General features: G+C 52.3%; 1 protein-coding gene across 7 annotated transcripts in view; it reads right to left on the bottom strand.

The window, feature by feature from the left end:
• The window catches only part of GABBR1 (gamma-aminobutyric acid type B receptor subunit 1), a 63,790-nt gene extending 44,593 nt beyond the window's left edge, over positions 1-19,197 (bottom strand). For all 7 annotated transcript variants that reach the window (XR_016234157.1, XM_008262637.5, XM_051855794.3 and 4 more), the window contains exons 1-11: positions 18,963-19,197; positions 18,440-18,533; positions 17,600-17,803; positions 16,727-16,912; positions 15,434-15,454; positions 13,976-14,136; positions 10,674-10,808; positions 10,115-10,285; positions 8,940-9,041; positions 8,610-8,675; positions 7,935-8,126 (exon numbers count right to left, since the gene is read on the bottom strand). Coding sequence is in view for 6 of the 7 variants with exons in the window: in XM_008262637.5 (XP_008260859.2) it covers positions 7,935-8,126; positions 8,610-8,675; positions 8,940-9,041; positions 10,115-10,285; positions 10,674-10,808; positions 13,976-14,136; positions 15,434-15,454; positions 16,727-16,912; positions 17,600-17,803; positions 18,440-18,533 (1,332 nt within the window). In the remaining variant the exon portion in view is untranslated. The remainder of the gene's footprint in view (positions 1-7,934; positions 8,127-8,609; positions 8,676-8,939; positions 9,042-10,114; positions 10,286-10,673; positions 10,809-13,975; positions 14,137-15,433; positions 15,455-16,726; positions 16,913-17,599; positions 17,804-18,439; positions 18,534-18,962) is intronic.
• Positions 19,198-20,364: the final 1,167 nt, after the last annotated feature.

Raw genomic sequence — 20,364 nt, 5'->3', positions numbered from 1 at the left:
CAATACTCAATCTTCCTTTGCCAAGAAAGCTAAAAACCAGTTCCTTTAACACTGCATGAAGTGGGGCAGAGATCTAACTCTGTGCCTCTGGTCGTAAGACTTTTTGGCTAAATGGTCATCAGGTAAACTGCTTAACCTCCTGAAACTCCCTCCACACAGTGGAGGGGAAGAAATTCACATCTTCCTTTCCCTGTCTCTCAGAAACCACACAAGGGAAAGCTCAGCAACTACTTCTCAGCAAAGCACAAGCAGCCCCTGTGGGAATCCCACAAATAATCATTTGAATTTGGAGCATATTAGCACATAAAATGTAATGAAGGAATGAATAAATGAATGGAAAAAAAAAAACTCTTTGCTCCTAATACCCTGCTACTTTTTTTGTATTCAACTTTCTGGGGGGAGGGTGTGTGTGTGTGTGGAATATGCAGAAATCCTGCAGTGTGGTGCAGTGGAAGCAGCCAGCGCTGTGAGGACACACAGGCCTGGGCTCTCCTACACTCCTCTCTTAATCATTAGCATTTAGCACTGTGACCAGCCTCTAATGGACAAGGAATAAATGTCCATGCATTACAGAAGCAAAAATATCATGTGTGATACTATAATAGTGGGGATATGTCATTACTCCTTGGTCCAAGCTCACCAATTATACACCAAGAGTGAAGGCTCGTGTGAACAATGAACTTTGGATGGGTGAATTCATTGCACCAATGTAGGCTCATGAACTGTAACACATGTACCACTCTGCTGGGGGATGCTGAGAATGGGGAAGGCTGTGTATGTATGAAGATGTACAGGAACTTTTTACCTTCCTCTCAATTTTGGTGTAAACCCAAATTTCCCCTAAAAGATCTTTTTTAAAAAACACGGTCTGGGGTTCAGCATTCTGGCACAGCAGGTTGTACACAGTGGTTGAGTTATCACCTGCAATGCTGGCATCCCATAAGAGTGCTCATTCCAGGGAGCTGCTCCACTACCAATCCAGCTCCTGGCTAATGCACCTGGGACAGCAGTGGAAGGTGGCCCAAGTGCTTGGGTCCCTGCCACCAACATGGCAGACCCAGATGGAGTTCCAATGGCGGCCATTTTGGGAGTGAACAAGCAGGTGGACGATCTCTCTGTCTCTCCCTGGCATAGTGGGTAAAGCTGCCACTTGTGATGCTGCCATCCCATATGTTCAAGACCTAGCTGCTCCATTTCTGATCCATCTCCCTGCTGATGGCCTGGGAAAAGCAGCAGAAAATGGCCTGAGGGCTCGGGCCCCTGCTACCCATGTGGGAGAACTGGAAGAAGCTCCTGGCTCCTGGTTTCAGCCTGGCCCAGCCTTGGCCATTGTGGCCATCTGGGGAGTGAACCAGCTGATGAAGATTTCTCTCTCTCTCTTTCTCTCTCTCCTTCTTTCCCACTCTCTCTGTAACTCTGACTTTCAAATAAAAAAATCTTCTAAAAAGAGAGAGATTTACTCCTAAATAAACAGATCTTTATAAAATAAGTGGGGCTGGTGTTGTGGTATAGCAGGTTAAGCTGCCGCCTCCAGTGGGCACCACCAGTTCAAGACTCGGCTGTTTCACTTCCAGTTCAGCTCCCTGCTAATGCACCTGGGAAAGCAGCAGAGAACGGCTCAATCCTTGGGTCCCTGCACCCATGTGGGAAACCTGAAAGAAGCTCCTGGTTCCAGGCCAGACTATTGCGGCAATCTGAAGAATAAAGCAGCAGATGGAAGATTTCTCTGTCTCTGTCTCTCCCCTTCTTTCTAACTCTGCTTTTCAAATAAATAAAATAAATATTATAAAAAGTAATAAATTACTTGCAGCCCTTGCACTGGCCGGCGCCGTGGCTCACTAGGCTAATCCTCCACCTGTGGCACCAGCACCCTGGGTTCTAGTCCTGGCTGGGGCGCTGGATTCTGTCCCGGCTGCTCCTCTTCCAGTCCAGCTCTCTGCTGTGGCCCGGGAGTGCAGTGGAGGATGGCCCAGGCCCTGAACCTACATGGGAGACCAGGAGGAAGCACCTGGCTCCTGGCTTCAGATCGGCGCAGCGCACAGGCCTCAATGTGCCGGCCGTAGCGGCCACTTGGGTGATGAACCAACGGAAAAAGGAAGACCTTTCTCTCTCTCTGTCTAACTCTGCCTGTAAAAAAAAAAAAAAAAAAAAAAAAAAACAACCACTCAAAGTGGCAGGCATCCCAAACATAAAAAAAAAAAGGTAATAAAGTACTCAAATTAAATTTTTTAAAATCTCATTGAATAAATAAGCCAACAGATAGATTTCAATTCTAACTAATCCCCTTACCTGTTATGAAATCTCTAACAAGATAGCAAACTTCACAAGCTGGCTATTCAGCTTTAAAATGGGAATAATACTAATATTACCTTTAAAAGACAGTGCAAGGGGCCAGCGCCACGGCTCAACAGGCTAATCCTCCACTTAGCGGCGCCGGCACACTGGGTTCTAGTCCCGGTAGGGGCGCCGGATTCTTTCCCGGTTGCCCCTCTTCCAGGCAAGCTCTCTGCTGTGGCCAGGGAGTGCAGTGGAGGATGGCCCAAGTGCTTGGGCCCTGCACCCCATGGGAGACCAGGAAAAGCACTGGCTCCTGCCATCAGATCAGCGCGGTGCACTGGTCACAGCCATTGGAGGGTGAACCAACGGCAAAAGGAAGACCTTTCTCTCTGTCTCTCTCTCACTGTCCACTCTGCCTGCCAAAAAAAAAAAAAAAAGATGGTGCAAGGATGAAATAAGAATGTGTTTAAAATGCTGGGAACAAAGGATCAACATGTGGCAGAGTGAGTTAAGCTGTCCTAAATAGCACAGGCATCCCATATGGGAGCCAGTTTAAGCCCCAGCCACTCCACTTATAATCCAGCTCCCTGTTAATACACTTGGAAAAGCATCAGAAGATGGCCCAAGTCCTTGGGCCCCTGCTACCCAAGTGAGAGACTTAAATGAAGCTGCTAGTTCCTGGCTTTGGCCTGGTCCAGCCCCAGCTATTGTAGCAACTTGGGGAGTGAACCAGTGGATAGAAGATCTCTCACACTCTCTCTCCCTGTCTCTTCCACCCCTCTCTGTAACTTTATCTCTCAAATAAATTAATTAATTTAAAAAATTAAGAAAAAATATGCTGGGTACAAAGTAAGTTACTTTATCACTTTGTGAATTTCCCTGCCTCAATTTCACCTTCTTTTTTTTTTTTTTTTTTTTTTTTTTTTTTTTTTGACAGGCAGAGTGGACAGTGAGAGAGAGAGACAGAGAAAGGTCTTCCTTTGCCATTGGTTCACCCTCCAATGGCCACCGCGGCCGGCGCACCACGCTGATCCGATGGCAGGAGCCAGGTACTTCTCCTGGTCTCCCATGGGGTGCAGGGCCCAAGCACCTGGGCCATCCTCCACTCCCTGGCCACAGCAGAGAGCTGGCCTAGAAGAGGGGCAACCGGGACAGAATCCGGAGCCCCGACCGGGACTAGAACCCGGTGTGCCGGCGCTGCAAGGCGGAGGATTAGCCTAGTGAGCCGCGGCGCCGGCAATTTCACCTTCTTTAGATACTCAGGTTTACAATTCCAATTCAGTATCAAGTCTGGTATCTTCAATTGACTCTAAAGCATTTGTAAGTATAAGATCAATAATCACAAATTCAAAATATCCAAGATTAAACTCGGCTTTTCCTTACCCTCTAACATTTCCCAGTACGTGAGATTGAAACTTGGAAATTACATAAACCCTTTTAAATCACCAAATCCGTATTAATTCTTTTGTTAAAATGTTTCATTAATATCCTCTCTACCTCTACAGCATGATGAGAAGGAGATGATGATGATGATGATGATATGATAATGGCTAATATTTATATTTTCTTTACTAAGTGCCAGGCTCTTCATTAAGATACATTTACCAATTTATTTAATTCATATGTCTAAGAATTATCCAATTCCCATTATCTTTAGAAAAGGAAACTGAAACACAGAAAAGTATAGAAATCGCCTAAAGTTATACTGCTAGTGACTGGCATTCAAAACCAGGCAGTCTGGCACCAAAGTCCTTACTCTTAGCAAGGATTCTACACTACCTCTATGCACTGAAGTGCTTTTCAACAGCAGGTAGGCTGAGACTTCCTGAGTATTGTAATCCTCGGCTTTTTCCAGGTCTAACCAATCTTCAGTTCAAAGTAGACCCAGATGGGAAGGGATTAAGCTGCTCAGCGTGATGTCACCCTGCCCAGATCCTCAAACGGTCCATACTCCAGGTCACTGCCTCTCAAAGACCCAGCCACTGGGGGCACCAGTGACCCTCCCATGACTAAAGTCAAGAAAAAAATGTCTCCCTTGAATCCACAAACACAGGATTATAAATTTTCAAAAGGAAATTTTACCATATGCCTCAAGGAAAACTGAAAACCAAAAATTCCACAACCCATGGAAACTACTGAGTTAAACAAGTACAAATGTATGATCCCATTTTTTAACAGCCCTTCTGGCTATCTCTACGTGTGCTGATGGATGCTTGACAGTGATCTAGAACATGCATCCTGAGGTAGCTTTTTAGTTTCTTTTGTACCCAAGTCTGATGGGTTCTCTATTTCAATCAGGATTTACCCAAAATCTTATCCTCAAGTATGCCACCTCCCTCCTTCCCCTCTAGCCCATAGCTACATGTTTCTCAAAGCCACTCTAACTCACTCTTCTTTTCCATATATGGCCCCTAAAGATTCCCTACACCAGTGTTTCTCAATCTCTGCATTACTGACACTTGAGGTGGGGGGCTGTCCTGTACACTGTGGGATATTTAGAAGCATTCTTGTCTTCTTCCCAGTAAATGCCGGGAGCATCAATCCTTCCCCCAAACTCCCACCCACAGACATTGAACCTCTGATTAAAACTGCTGCCCTGGAGCTGGGTTGTGGTACAGCTGGTTAAGCTGCTGCTTGTCAGATTGGCATCCCATATGAGCATGAGTTCAAGTCCAGGCTGCTCCCCTTCCAATTCATCTCCCAGCTAATGTACCTGGGAAGGCAGTGGATGGAAGATGGCCTAAGTACTTATGCCCCTGCTGTCCATGTAGGAGACTAGATGGAATTTCGGATTTCTGGCACTGGTCTGCACCAGTCCCAGCCGTTCCAATGATTTAGGGAGTGAACCAGCAAGTGAAAGATCTCTCTCTCTCTCTCTCTCAATCTCTCTCTCTCTCTTCTTTCTTCTCTCTTTCTCTCTCTCTCTCCTCTCTCTCCTCTCTGTCACTATGCCTGTCAAATGAATAAATAAATAAATCTTTTTTAAAAAAGAAAGAAAAAGGGAAGGAAGGAAGATAGGAGGGAAGGAAGGAAGGAAGGAGGGAAGGAAGGAAGGAAGGGAAAAAGAAAGACAACTCACTGCCCTAATAGTTCTCAAAGTGCGATCCCTGGACTAGCAGCATTAGCATCCCTAGGAACTATTTAGAATGTAATCCTCAGGCCCTATCCCAGATCTACTAAATCAGAAATTCCCTGGAAAGAACCTATAGTCTGTACTAATGAATTTTCCAGGTGGTTCTATAGGAAGCTAAAATCTGAGAATCACTGATCTAAACTTAAGGCCATCCCTTTGGAGTGAAGGCAACTCTGCTTTCTTTCTAAGTTTCCATGGTTCTAGATCCCCTGGGTTCAACACTTGCTTCTGATCCTCTTCTGGTGCTGTTTGATTCATCTATAATCTCTGCCCTAGTTTAGTTGCTAAGGCTGCTTCTATTTTCTATTGGAAAATCTTGGCATTTCAGGCTACTAAGAAGTCTTGTGGCCTAAAGAGCAGCCAACATCTTTTTCTAGAATCCAAGAGCCAGAAAGTGACCTCCAAAGCCGAGGTGTCCCTGTATGTCCTCAACAAATGTCCTGCTTTGTGTCCAGCTCTATAGCTCCCTGCTGTGGGATAGAAGTCAGATCGACAGGTCCTGGGATCAGAGCACTAATTCTCCTTCCAGGCACTGGTAACCAGCTCCACTATTTCTCCAGTTTCTTGAGGATGACTCACCTCCCAGGCACTCTACAGGGAAGAGACTTCCAGAATTTTTTCCTGGTATTTTTTAACCAAGATGCCTTAAACATGGAGTCTCCTCAGAAAGTCCAAGGATAGTAGCAAGCATTTGGCCCAGTGGTTAAAACACTGTTCAGATTGCCTGCATCCCATATCAGAGTACCTAAATTCACATCCTGACTCTGCTTCCAATTTCAGTGTCTTCCTAATGTGCACCCCGGGATGCGGAGTCCCTGCCACCCATTTAGGAGGCCTGGATTCAGTTCTGGGCCCTTGGCTTTGGCCTGGCCTAGCCCCAGCTGCTGTGGACATTTGCAAAATGAACTAGCAGATGAAAGATCCTATCTCTTGCTCTGTGTGTCTCTCTCTTTCTCTCTCTCTCTCTGCCTTTCCAAAAAATGCAAATGAAAGCATAAAGTTTCCTTAAAACAGGGCAGGCATTGTAATGCTAAGCTGGGTTTGAGATACCAACATTCCAAATGGGAGCTGCTGTTGAAGTCCTGGTTACTCTGCTTCCAATCCAGTCCCTGAGAAGCACCTGGGGAGCAGCAGAGGGTGGCCCAAGTACTTGGGTCCTTGCCACCCATGTGGGAGACGCAGATGAAATTCCGGTTTTTGGCTTTGACCTGGCCCATCCCCAGCTTAAGTTATCTGGGGAGTAAACCAGAGGATAGAAGATCTCTGTCTCTCTGTCACTCTGTTTTTCAAAACAATAAATAAATCTTCAAAATAAAATAAAATAAGAATATCTAAGTACAGTGTCTATGATCAGAACCCAACGGCAACTAATCCTTTGTCACAGTCCACTGCCAGAACCAACTCCGGGCCTTATTTATCTCCTGCTCAAAAATCACCAGTGGCTAAGTAGAGTTAGAGAATAAAAGCACAAATGTTTTAGTTAAGCCTGATGACTTTCCTTGGGAGGTGATGGGGCAAAGCATCTTAGAACCAGAGTCAAATAGGATTCAATTCTGTCTGCCTGACCTGGGTCAAGTCATTAAAACTCTCTGAGTCTTAATTTCCAGGTCTATAAAATATAAACTACAAATCTAGCACACTGTGAGGATCGCCAAGATCATCTGCCTAAGAAGTTCCTGGTTTACCACATAAACGCAATTTTTACTAAGATTATTTTTAAAGTAAGCTACTTGGGGGCTTTGACACCATTAACTCACCCCTACCACTCTCTCCAGAGCAGGTGCTGCAGACCCGAGGGTCCCTCAGGTTGCCCTTTTAAGATCACCCAAGATTCCCCACTCTAGGCTATAGTGCAAACAAGAAAGGTATTTTTTCCCAACAGTCCCACACCCATACTCATTTGTGCCCTGCATCTGCAAGGCTGCTGCCCCAGCCCTGGCAAATCAGGGAATGCATTCTCCGGCTCCAAGTCTGTCCCTAAACATCCATCTGGGACTAAATGATCTCAAAAGTCCCTTTCATATCTAAAATTCTAAAAAAAGAATCATTGAAAAAAGCATCAGCATCCAAGCTTATTGCGTATCAATCCTGAGTGAATACATTAAGCGACTCTAAGGCACCGACGTAAGTCACCAAAAAAGCAAAATGTGTTTCTGCCCAGGAACAGCACTCCTGCAAAGGTGTGCTTGCGTGTACAGGCGTCTATTGTATCATTAACGCCTCTCCCTCATTTGACTTCTCACCAAAGACTCCTGTTTCCATGGTAACAGCCCTTCCACTCGTCAGGGGCCTACTGAACACACACAGACAGAAATACTCTATCGTTCTCTCTCTCTCTGTCTCTCTCTCTCTCTCGCCCAAGGAAGTCACTGCAGAGGTAGGATACACAGGAAACATGATGCAAACATGTTCAGAGTGAGCACAGGCCCCTTCCCCTCCCATACCTCCAAACTACACACCCTCTCTCCCCCCTGCAGGGCTCCCTCAGTGCCCTCCACCTAATCCTGGGTGCCCACACACTCACCATGTTGGAGATGCTGCGAGTGTTGGCAGGGTTCAGCATGACAATCTCAGTGGTGATGTGGCCCTCCACTGCTTCGGTCATCTCGTCCACTGTGCAGTTAATGGATGGGTCATAGATCTTGAACCAGTTGTCAGCGTACCACCCAATGAGGAACCAGACGTATTTCTTCCCAAACAGACGCTCCTTGTACACCTGAATGCAGAGGAGGAGGGCTGGGTTTGGTTTGCTTTGGATTTTTGTCTCATCTCACTAGCCAGATTCTTGGGAATCAGAAAAGAACAGGATTAATTAAGAGAAATCTGCAAGTCTTAGGGGTGGTAGGAAAGACACAACTCCTCCTACTAGATTCTTCCCCAGCCCCGCCATTCTCCAGTAGCTCTTCTAGCTAGTCATGAAAGATGGAATTAGGGGTTCCTCGGGAAATACAAAGAGGAAGGAAAAGGAGATCTGGAGAAAGTGTCGTGTGTTCCTGTGAATGTGTGTGTGTGTGTGTGAGAGAGAGAGAGAGAGAGAGAGAGAGAAAGATAACCCCAGAGCTGACAAAGACACCCCATTAATCATCACCTCTGATCATCTGTTACCAACTTGAGCAGAGATGCAGTGAGGAAATCCCAGGGGAAAACCAGAAGCAGAAAGCCCACCCAGTCACCCTCCCTCTCCAGATTCCATCTCCACCTCACAAAACACTTTCCGGGCTTCAGTCTCGTAGAAGAGCCCCACGATGATTCGGGCATCCTGGCGCTGCAGAACAGAAAGAGAAACAGAGCTCCTGAGGGACTCCTGGGAACGCCTGAGGGGCTAAGCCAGGCGCTTACACAGCTTTGCTTTCCCGTCCCAAGGTGCTTAGTGCAGAGTAATGCTCAATGGTAGTGGATAAATGTCAACTGGAAGACAGAGCTTGTCTTCCCCAGGAAATGCCACTGCTTCACAAAAGCAAAACCTCCCAGCCTTGTCCTCTCCAAGCAGCCCCTCTGAAGGCTGAGCCCACCACTCCGACCATCCCACCTTCAGGTTTTTGACCGGCACAGCAGGATCTGAGAAGAAACTCTGGCGGAAAGTAATCTCGATTCCAGCCTCCTTCACTCGCTCCTCTAGGTCATCCAGAGTCTTGGGTGGGAACGAGAAACAAGTAGGAAAAACATGGGGTGCACAGTGAGGTCAAGAGAGAGATGTTCACTGGGGACTGCACACTCAGAACAAAGGAGCAGCCTTCTGAATGCTAACAGCTTCTGTCCCCAGGGAGAAGAAAGCTTAAAGGAAGTGCCCCTCCTGAGGGTCTGTATCTGGGCAAACCACCCCAGTAACCCCAGTCCTAACACTGACCCAACTCCTACATTGAAAGGCAACACCAGGGAACCAGGAAAAGATGAGGCAGGGTCTGCTACAGAAAGCATCACATCAGTCTCAAGAGGCAGGGAACAGACAGACAACAGCATCAGAGAAGAATGGGTCTGAATCACTATGAAAAGAGGGGGGATACTCAAAAGGGCTCCTGTATATAAGACTGGACAGAGCTCCCAAAGAACAGAATAAAATGGAGAAAGTGGACTACCTGCATCAGATATGCGAGTAGAGCCATGTTCTTCCTCTCTACCTCCACATACCTGTCCCCTCCTTCAACCTCTCCTTGTCTACTGGCATATCCCAGTGCCAAATACCAGACTCACGGACTTGCTGTCTGCCCTTCTTCCCTCTACCCCGTCCTCTGTTCTCTATCATCTCTTCATCTCTTCTCTCTTCTGCTCTCCCGCTCCCTTTCTTCTCTGCCTCCATATTCAGTAGCTCCATGTCCTTTATTCCGATTCACAGGCACCCGGCATCCCCATCCCCGTAAGTGCCTCTGGAATCTGCTGTCTTCCAGGTTCCTATTTCATATTCCCTCCCTCTCTTGTCTCAACATTCAATTGAACCTACTTTAACAGAACTGAGTCATTTGGGTCTCTCTGGGGAGCAGAGCATCAAAACGAAAAAATTAAATCAAAAAGATGGAGAGAATCCCAAAAATTCAACTTGTTCATTCCCCTGGGCACAGAGAGAACATGCACTTAACCCACTTGGAATCTGTTCTCTTTTGATAAAGAGCCAAGAGCTTTCCCCCCAGATACAAATCCTGGGCTACATTTCTCTCCACAGGAGTTTGAGCAGATGCCCCCATTAACCTCTACCCAGTCCCTCCTCACCGAGGTGAAGACCTCCGTGGTCTGCTGGATGGTGGCAATCTTCTTCCAGCCCCACTTCTCAAAGAGCTTCACTCGGGTAGGGTTATGGAGTGTGGCTGATGGATGTGTCCGGAAGAATGTGGGGAAACGCTGCCGGTTTGACAGGGCTGGTGAGCTGGAGCCGTAGGAAAGCTGAGGGACAGGGATAGCACAACACAGTATGTTCACGTGGACTCGACTAAGAGCTGCTTAAGAGTCCTTTAACCCTCTCCCTGCCCCTGAGATTTTCTCCCTGACTCTCTCCAAAGCTCCCCCCACCATCCCCTCGGGAAAAATGATCATCAAAGACCCATACGGCCCCACTTCATAATCCAACTTCCTTCTGATGAAGAACCAGGTCGGCTGTAGCACAGTCCAGCCACTGTTGCTAGGAGGCCAGCCAGCTCAGGTCTGCAGAGGGCTTGGAATCTTGGAAGCAAGTCCTACACAGTTCTCTTAAACACAAACCTGAGCTGCCCTGGCCCCTTAATGTGGCCCACAAGGGAAGGACCCCAACTTCTGACTTCACAGCCCTGCTTACCACAATAAGGTTCCACATCCTGGCAGCCTCAGCCACGAGAGTGGAGACGGAGCTGCAGCCAGGCATGAGGATGATCTTGATGGGGTCGTTATAGAGCAGCTCGTACAGGTACTTGGTGGCTTGGCCCGGGTCACACTGAATGAGGAGGGAGGGGATGAGGGCAGGCTCTTCCAGGGCCTCTCTCCTCCCTGCAGCTCCCACCCTTCCATCTTTCTCTAGCTACTTCCTCAGTCACTCACTTTCATCATTGTTAACATCTTCTCTCTCCTGACATCTCTTCCTGTCAACTTGCTTGCTTCTCCTCTTTCGTTAAAACTCCCTTCTCTGTCTTCCATTTGGCCTTATCCATCTCTTCTTCTGCATACCTCCTCCCTTCAGTATTAATAAATGTATGGCCTCCCCTCCTCTCAGCTCATCCTCGGACATCCCCAAGCCCACTTTCCCTCTGTTCCTCTGCAAACATTTGTGGATAGAAAAGGACCTGCAGGAACAAGAACAAACTCTCCCCCAAGCCCCCGAGACGGCCTCCTCATAGCCATTTGTGAGATGCCTTCCCTTATCACTGCAAACTGCCTCTTTCCACCTCCCATTTTTTTTCTCCCTCATCTCTTTTCAGGGCCACTGATAAGTAAACAAGAGAGAACAGGAACAAGACCAGTAGGGGGTCCTGCTCAGCAGCTCGTCCCCTCCTGCTGGGCTCTGACATTTGATGGGTCTATTAGAAAAAAAAAGACCTGGACCTGGGCAACAATCTAGGATGAGGAAAGAACCGAGAATAAACAGAACGGGATTCTCAAAAAACAGACCATTTTAGGGGTGCCTGAAAAAGAGGCAAAAGCTAGGGAAAGTAAACAAGACAGAAAGTGGAGTGAAAGCGGAGCTGGGAGGAGGAAGAGTCAGCCACGGGGCTCCCACTGGCTGTTCCCCTCCTGCTGAAATACGACATTTCAGAAGCTGCTGGAGCCCCAAAGGAAGCAGAGAAGAAATGGCAGCCAGTGGGGAGCCAGGGCAGAGGGGACAGAGACAGGAGGCAAAAGGGTCTGGTGAGGTGAACAGGGAGGAAGCAGGAGGGGGTGAGTAGAAAGGAAATAAAGAAGGCCCCCTAGAGCCTGCTTACTTCCCACTGAGCCTGACATTTGGGACACCATGGGAAGAGCCAGGGAAGGCTGGCGGAATTGGAAGAAGCAACACACCCACAACTCCCTGCTGCCCACCCCACCCTCACCCCTGCCAAGGGCAGTGCTCAACCAGGCGTTTTGAAGGTTTTCTCTTCATGACTCCCACGGGGGCATCTCTGTATATCTTTACCATTCTCTTCCTGCACTCACCCAGGATCTCTTACTGCAGACCCAGCCCCCAGCTTTCCCCAAGACCCCCAGGGAAGGGCCCCTCTACTTCTTGTCTCAGAGCTTAATAGAAACATGAGGACACACAACAACATACAAGATCCGTGCAACGGGGCAAGGGATGCTGCCAGAGGTCTCTCCTGCTTCCTCATTCTCCCCCTTCCCTTGCGTCACCTCCCCCTACACTCCCTATTCATGGCTGCAGATTCCCTCAGCCACGTGCTTCCCCACCCTCCCTCCCCAACAACCTGCTCCAGCAAAGATCTAGATTTGCAACAAGGGGCACATTCCGGATGACACATTCCAGCCCCTTGGCTTTAGAATTTTCTCCCCTCCCCTTGCTACCCCTCCTATATTCTCCAGCTCCTTTCTCCTAGGCCCCCCCATCTGCTCCCAACACCTCCAGGGAATCACCTGTCACTGTGCGTGAGTTTAAGCTCACAGATCTCCTTGCAATCCCCTATCATAAAGCCTGCACCCACCTCTCCCAGTCTCTCCCTACACTCCAGTGCCCCATAGCCAATTATCCGTCTTGCACTCCCAAGCTTGACCCCTCCAACATTCCTGACCAGCTGCGGCTCCCCTCTTCTCCTACCCTAGTACCTAATTCTTTTCCTGCTCCCTGCGGCTCTTCCTGTAGGCATCCTGGGGTTAACTATAGCTCATGCATCTACCAGGACAGGATTTCTGTTCGTAAAAATGCAGATTCCAGGATTCACCCCTGACCAAGGAGTTAGGATCTGTATTTTTAACAAACTCCTCTAGGGATTCTTAGGTGCACTGAAGTTTGAGAACCACGGAGATGCTAACAGAAGGGATTTGACATTCTCTCTCCAGGCTCTCCACAGTCTTTGTGTTGGCCTCTCCCCAAGCACCTTACCTTCAACTCCACTTCTGCCCCCTCCCCACTCCGATGCTCCAGAGAATAACTATACGTCCTCTGCCCACCCCAGGCACCAAACCCTCACCTTCTGTGCTTTATTTCACTCTCACCCAGTCCCCTAAATCTCTGGGGCAACGTGTGGGTAAAGATAAATTGGAGCAGGTCTCAAATCTTTTCTTCCCCATCAAGTCCTTTCCCACACCCTCAAGTATTCCTGTAGGGGAAAGGAACCTTATGAAAAGCCATCCCCTAATACCCTTGGGCCCAAATTTTCCTACCTCCCCACATCTCCCTGCACTCACCTCCCTTGCCCTGCATCCCACTCCCCTTCTCACATCCTCCAGGCCAAAGTCAGAGCGGCAGCATGCCCCAGGGCCTCCTTGCCCCCTCCCCGCTCCATTCCTACACCCTGGCTCCTCTCCATCCCCATGTTACTGTGGGGCCTCCCCTATGGACCCCTCCTGCAAGTCATTTCCCAGCGCCTCTGCCCACTCCTTGACCATCCGTTTTTCCCAGCCACCACAGGCCATAAATTCGCACGGCCCTGGAATCCTCAACAAGGCTGGGGATGGAGGGATGAGAGGAGTCAGCTGTTTGTTTTGACAAATAAACTAGAACTCTCAAGTCCCTCAAAATTTTCCTCATTCTGTCCCTATTCCTCCCAGCCCCAACCTACGCCAAGATTTAACTTGTTACCATGGTAAAAGTAAATCCCTGCTCCCGCCCCATACCCCCGACATTCCCTCCGCCCTCCAATCCTTCCAGGACGAGTTTCCTACCCCCGGAGAATCAGCATCAGCCCGCACCCTAAACCAATCCCCAGCACCTCCACGAGCCTCCGCAGCGGGGCAGAAGGGTCTGCCTTGCAGAGCGCTTAACCGTCTTGAACCCCTAGACCCTCATCTTGAACCTCCAGCCACTGCGACTCTCCCCCTGGCTCCCGCAACCCTAGCCCAGCTCGCATGGGAGGGATCTGCTTCGCAATCCCAGAGGCTCTGGGACTGAGATGCACTCCCGCGGTCCCCCGGCCCCCCAAGCTCCCACCTCCCACCCACTCGCGTGTCCGGGGCTACCTTGCTGTCGTGGTGGATGAGCTTGAGCTCATAGTCCGGCAGGATGTCCCTGCGGCTGTTCACGTCCTCCAGCGCCATCTCCACCGCGGGCTGGCAGGCCTGGCCCCCCGGCCAGCCCCCGCTCATGGGAAACAGCGCCCCGATGTACACTGCGCGCCGTTCTGAGGAGGGGTGCGAGGGGGCCCGAGGGTGAGGCCGTGGGAGATGGGGCGAGTGGGAGGCCCACGCCGGAGCCACCCCCGCCGCCATCACCACCAGCAGCGGCAGTGGCCACCCCAGCCGCGGAGAGGGGGCTCCCGGACCCATGGCGAGGAGGGGCGGGGGTAGCCGCTGGGGAGGGGGAGGAGCTCAGGGGGGACACTTTTCCTGGGGAGGGCAGCTGAGGGGGTGTCGAGGAGGCGCCTCCATCCCTGCGTTTGCGCGAAGAGGGGGCTGGGGCCCTGGAGAAGCAGGGAAGGTGTGTTTCCTACTGCCCCCGCGGCTCTCGCTCCCGCCACCGCCACCGCCACCGCGGACTCTCCTCGCGGACTGACTGACCGACGGAGGGGAGGAGGAGGGCGGGGAGGGGCGGGGAGGGGGCTCTGACGTCACGGGCGGCGTGCGGCAGCGGGGGGCGGCAAAGGGGCGGGGAGGGAACAGGCGGCGAGGTGGGAACGGCAGGCAGGGGGCGGGGAGGGAAAGGTCGCACCCTCTTGGGCAAGACGGACGGACCGGGAGGAGAGAGAGGTCCCACCGAGGGGCGGGCGCAGGGACGGGACGGGAAGGGGTGTGGGGCGGGAGAGGCGAGGGGATGGCGGCCGGGGTCTCGCAGGACGCAGTGAATGGAAGGGGAGCAGGGCTGAGGGGAGAGAGGAGCGGCCGTGACGAGAGAGTTGGGAGAGAGGGGTGGGGAGTGATGTAGAGGCGGGTCGTGGGGCCAGGGGGAGAGAATAGGGGGTCTGCGTAGCCGAAAGCTGAGGAAAGCTGCTGGGAGAAGGAACTGAGGGGAAAGAGCGAGATATGGGCTTAGGGGCGAGAGCTGGAGGGGGAAGAGAGAGAGGCCTGGCCAGGGTCGAGGCGGGTGGCGGAGTCCGTTAGGCGAAATCTTAGGAGGGAGGCAGGCAGAGGGTCGCAAGGAGCCCCACAGAGAGGCCGGGATGGAAGCTCAGGGTCTCCCAGCTCGCTGCCGCCCCCTGCTGGGGCTCCGCCGCGCGGCAGCCAGGCAGAGCCCGGGAGGGGGCGGAGCCGAAGGAAGCACAGCCAAGCGGGGAGACGCAAGGGACCGCGGCCCCGCGGAAAACCGGGACTGGAGGCAGGAGCCAGGTAGGGAGCGAGGGGGGCGACCGCCAGCTAGGCTGGGTAGGGTCGGCTGGGAGGAGAACCATCCCCGGGAGCCTAGGGGCCGAATCCCTGAGGGTGGAGAGGAAAAGTGAAGGGTAAGGGTATTGCAGTGCACGCGATAAGGGTTTCTGATCTCACCTGAGTGTGGCGTTCGATTCACTGGCGGCAGGAAAGACGGGGATCAGAGAAGAGTTACCACTGGTGCCCAGCTTCCCTGGCCTGATCCCCAGCCCCCTCCCACACCGATCCATGCCGAAGTCAGAGGGGAGGGTCCCGGAGATAAGAGCAAGGTGGGGCTGGGGATCAAGATGTGTTGGTTTTCTTTTATTTTTCATAGGGCAAGGCAGGGACAGATCCTGGTCTTGTGGCACCTGAATATTATAAGATTTGGTGGTTCTCTTTAAGAAAAAAATTACAAATACAATTGGCTTCAAGCAATCGTTAAAATACCTTATTTCTGCAATTTTTACAAAAATCTATTACCACGTGAACACATTCTTAGAACCCTCCACGTTATGAAAGCACTGGAAGAGAGTCCTCAGTGAGGAACCCTGAAGCTTAAGTTGCATGTGCTTTATAGTGAATCCACCCATGGAACTCCCCGTTTTTGGAATGGAATGATACTCTAGAAGCAGAATAACTGAATTACGTGAAGAAAGACAGACCAGAGGTCTTAAAAGAATCAACAGAAGAGGAGGGTGCACGCAGCAGGGGGAGCAGGACACCTGCCAGCCCAGAAAGAAAGCTGCAGAGGGAGATGCTTGCAGAACTAGACAGCAAAAAAGTGGTAGACGCAAGCCCTATTCCCTTGAGGAATGATGGATGTTTCTGGGAGGTATGGAGAAGGTCCATGCTCTTCCCACCCACCCCTGGGTTGGCCTTGATGTTCTGATCACTGTGCCCCCAATTTAAAGTCTTTTTACCCTGATACATTTCCATTCCCATAACTCCCCTTATCAAATTTTCTAAATGCAATGTACAATTTATTTCTTAATCTTTACAATAATTCAATTATAAAATGAATGGTGAGAGGTTGGGTCTAGAAGAGGGTGACAGAAATCTGTAAGTTTAGAGAAAGGGAATGAGTCTAGGGAAAACTGGAATTTTTAAATCTTAAGAAGTGGAGGAAGGCGTAAGATGCATGATGAAAAAGAAAATATTAAGGCCAAAGAACTGGGAGCGGGGAGAAAATACAAAAAGAGAAAGGTACAGGAGGGAAGCCCCCAAAATAGATAAAGTGGACAGTGGGGACTGCAGGAGAAAGTTTGGGGTGGGTGGAAGGAGAAAGGGGTTGGGTTTTCACCTGTATCGTCCCCCGGCCCTCCCCCACATTTTTATCGTGCCCCTTCCTCTCCCACCGTCCATCCCACCCCACTCCCATCCTTGCACAAGCGTCCTCATCAGCTGCATGCAGGCAGCTGTTCCCCTCACCCTGGCAGTGGGGCTTGGGGGTGCTCCACTGGCCCTGACTACAGATGCTCCGGGAGCTGCCCACCAGATGGAAGTCGGGGTCACAGCGGAAATCCACCCGGGCTCCGTCCAGAGCTGGGAGGTCCCCACCCGTCAGGAAAACCTTCCCATTTTCCAGGGCCAAGTAAGACTTGGAGCAGATTCGGACTGTGGAGAGAGGAAAATAGAACAGCCAGTTGGAGATAGCAGGGGTCTCAGGTTTGGGCTTGGGTCCACAGCTTCCTGCTCTACAGAAAGTCAGATGTGAAAAGGATTCATGCTCTACCTTCCCTCCTCCCCTAAACCTGCTCCATCCACAGGGTTCCAAGAGGAAAAGGAAAAGCACTTGCATCCTAGGAACCCAAGATGGAGCTATAGGCCCATAAAATAGGATCTCTTAAAAGTCAGCACAATGGACAGTTCTCTAGCTTTGCAATGTATAGATGCAGGTATGGGATGTACAATCAAATCTGCTTTTTTTATTATAATGGGTATAAAACTGGCTTTTGTTTCCTGGGCATACAGTCATCGAGTTGGAGACAGAGGTATTCAAAAGCACAGTGAACTCATTTTACAACTTTTTGGCAAAACCCGCTACTAATGATCCTTAAAAAGAATCACTCACAAGATGAATAGTCAAAGTTACTTGATCCGGTTCCCAGTGGCCTCACGAGGGGAGGTGGAATGAAGTGCTTTACTACCTCCATCGCACACAGCAGCGGTTGCCATTCATTCAGGTATTTGAGAATTTGGTTATCCCGGATACAAAGTGCTGACTTGCAAGTGGTAACGCTAAGTTTGAGTCATGAAAACAAATGGTCCTGAGCAGGGGAGGGGCTTCCCGAGGCTACTCACCACAGCGGCTGGGTGTGTCCATGTCTGTCCAGGAGCCGTTGGCCAGGCACTTGCGCACCTTGGGCCCCACCACCTCGCGCTCCCCCCGGCACACATATTCAATCTCATAGTCCACAGGCAGGAAGTTGATAGCCTTCACCTGGTCCCGAGTCAGGCCCCGGTACCTTATGCCCCCTTCCCAGGGCGGGTGTATGATCTGGCAACCTGAGGGTGAGTGGGGGAGGCACACAGAGAGGAATCGTGGGAAAGAGGAAAAAGAGGCTCCGCGGCGGAGGCGGAGGGAGAGTAGGGCGTGGCCGCTGGGCGGGCTGGGGGCCAGGGGAAAGGGGGAGGCCTGACTGGCTGAAAAGAACCCCGGGCGGGAGGGGGGAGTCGCCACGAGCCGGGCTGGGACGATGCTAGTGGACGGTGATGAAGAAAAGTAACTAGGAAATAGTGAAGGGTATGATGAGTGGGTGGAGCTTAGCCCCCCAAAAAAGGCTAAAGGGATCCTTGAGTTAATTAGAATGACGAGTGGGGGACCTTGTAAGACCATCTGAGCAGTGAAGTGGGACCCAGTAGAGGTAACCTGGGGCCAGGAGAGGGAGGTGGGGTCGAGGAAATAGTGCAGGTTCCTGGCGGGTGGTGCCGTGCAGTCCTGGGCAGATGGAGGGGTGCTGGATAGAAAGGTGGGGTGACCGGAAGGAGGTAGGGAGTACTAAAAGGGGCCGAGCAGAAGGGGTGGCAGGCGGGGATGCCGTGTAGGGCTGACGGGACAGTGACAAGCTCCAGAATTGAAGAGGCCTGGGGAAAGCGGGAGTTGGGTGAAGGAGGGCCCGAGGTCGCCGGAGAAGGGGGCACCTTCGGAGGTGGCGTTGGGGGTCTGCGCCCCGCCCGCGCCCGGGGGACGTAGGAAGAGAGGCGCCAGCAGCAGCAGCAGCAGCAACGGCAGCATCTGAGTGAGAGGCGGCCGTGAGGACCAGCCCGAGCCCCGCCGGCGCGGCCCGGACCCGGGAGCGGCCTGGCCTCCCCGCGGTGGCCTCGCAGGCTGCGACCCCGCTCGGCCCCGGGGACCGCGAGCGCGCCCCGCGGAGGAGGCGGGGGCGGAGCCCCGCGCGGGGTGGGGGGAGAGGAGGAGAGAACGCCTGTCCCCACCCTCCTCCTGCCTCCCTCGGCCCCCCACCCTCCCGGGACTCCACCTCTCACCACCTCCTCTCCCCGGCCCCCGCAGCTCGGCGGAGCCCGGCTTACCCACGCTGCCGGGACCGGCCGCCTCACCGCTCCCCGAGTCCATCCCCGCCGTTCCTCCTCGCCCTCGGCCCCCGGCCCGCCCTCCCCCACGCGCCCCTCTCCGAGCCCTGCCTCCCGGGGCCCTGGCTCTTACCTCGGCGCGCCGGCCCAGCTCCCCGGCTCTCCCCGGGCCTCAAGGCCCCAGGCCCGGCCGCTCCTCCCCGCTCCCCCCTCCTCTCTCCTCCACCTTTCCCTTCCTCCCAGCCTTCCTCCCCTCAGTTCCGGGCTGCGGCCCGGCCAGGGTCTCTCCCCTCCTCTCTCGCTTCCCCCGAACCCCACCCCCGTCTCTCCTTCCCCGGGGCGGCGGCGGCCGCGGGAGCGGGGAGCCGGGAGGGAAGGAGGCGGCGCCGGGGACCGGGGAAAGCTCTCGGGCGGAGGGAAGAAGGAGGGTGCAGGGGAAGACAGGGCGGGGGGAAGAGAGGGGAGACCGGGGAGAGGGCGCCTCCCACAACCCCAGCCCCGGGAGCCGCCCCGGATCCCAGCCCCGCCCTGGACCGCCCACAGCGCGCGGGGCGGGCGGCGGAGAGGCGCAGGGCTGAGAGGTGGGAACCGACCCCGGCGCGCACGTACGCCCGGGCGGGGGCCGAGCACCGGCTAGCAGCCCCGAGCCAAAAAGGCAGAGAGAAGCTGGCACTGAGCCAGAGTCTGGGATGAAGGTGGAGAAAGACCGTTGCACAGAGGGAAAGCGGCCCTGAAGCCGGGCGACAATGGAGGCGGAGGCTGGGAGCTACGCGGAGAGCGGTGGGAGAGACAGAAACCTGGGCGAGAAAGGGAGGGGGAATGAGGTGGGGGACGGTGCACCTGAGCCACCCAAGAGCGAGAAGCGTCGGGTGCCGACAGGGAGAGCCGGAGACCTGGGCGGCCCCGTGGGCCAGCATTGCCTCTCTCCTGCTGCGGGAAGGGGGTGCAGAGTGGATGGGAAGCCAAAGATGGGAGGGGGCGCATCCAGGACAGAAATCAAGGTAGAAGAAAAGGGGGGCGGGGAGCGCGCAAGAGAAAAGAGCAGCCAGGTTCTAGACTTCCGCAGAGCTTGACAATCAATATTTCTTAGCTAAGGGCCGAGTGGAAACTCTGAAGATAGTCAGGGAAGTACAGGCCTTTTGACAGCTCCAGAAGCGCCTTGGCTATTGTCTGCAGCCCAGGCCAGTGCTGTCCATCACAGGCCTGATTTGGAGCTGGGAGAAGGGGGAGGGGCGGCTGCTTTCTGACAGCTCCTGGGAAAAAAGGGGGGAAGACGCCAAGCACGTGAGACTACCTGCAACCGAGGTCTTATGCCTCTTTCATAATAAACACTTTGTAGTGACCTGAATTGAAATTCACAGATGACATAACTTGAAAAAAAAAAAAAGGATCAAAATGTGTCCCTGCCAGGAAAATAAAGGTTACTTGTAATAAAGTAACACGAACAATATGTGAATGAATGAGTGCTCAAATCTTGCTATACTAGAAGTCATAATGGAGTAGTAGGCAGATGTTTGCACCTGTGCACAGAGTCA

This window comes from Oryctolagus cuniculus, chromosome 5, assembly GCF_051225735.1.
Source record: "Oryctolagus cuniculus isolate XC-2025 breed Fujian yellow rabbit chromosome 5, ASM5122573v1, whole genome shotgun sequence".
NCBI classification, from domain to species: Eukaryota; Metazoa; Chordata; class Mammalia; order Lagomorpha; family Leporidae; genus Oryctolagus; species Oryctolagus cuniculus.
This window is presented reverse-complemented; position numbering and strand designations above follow the sequence as displayed.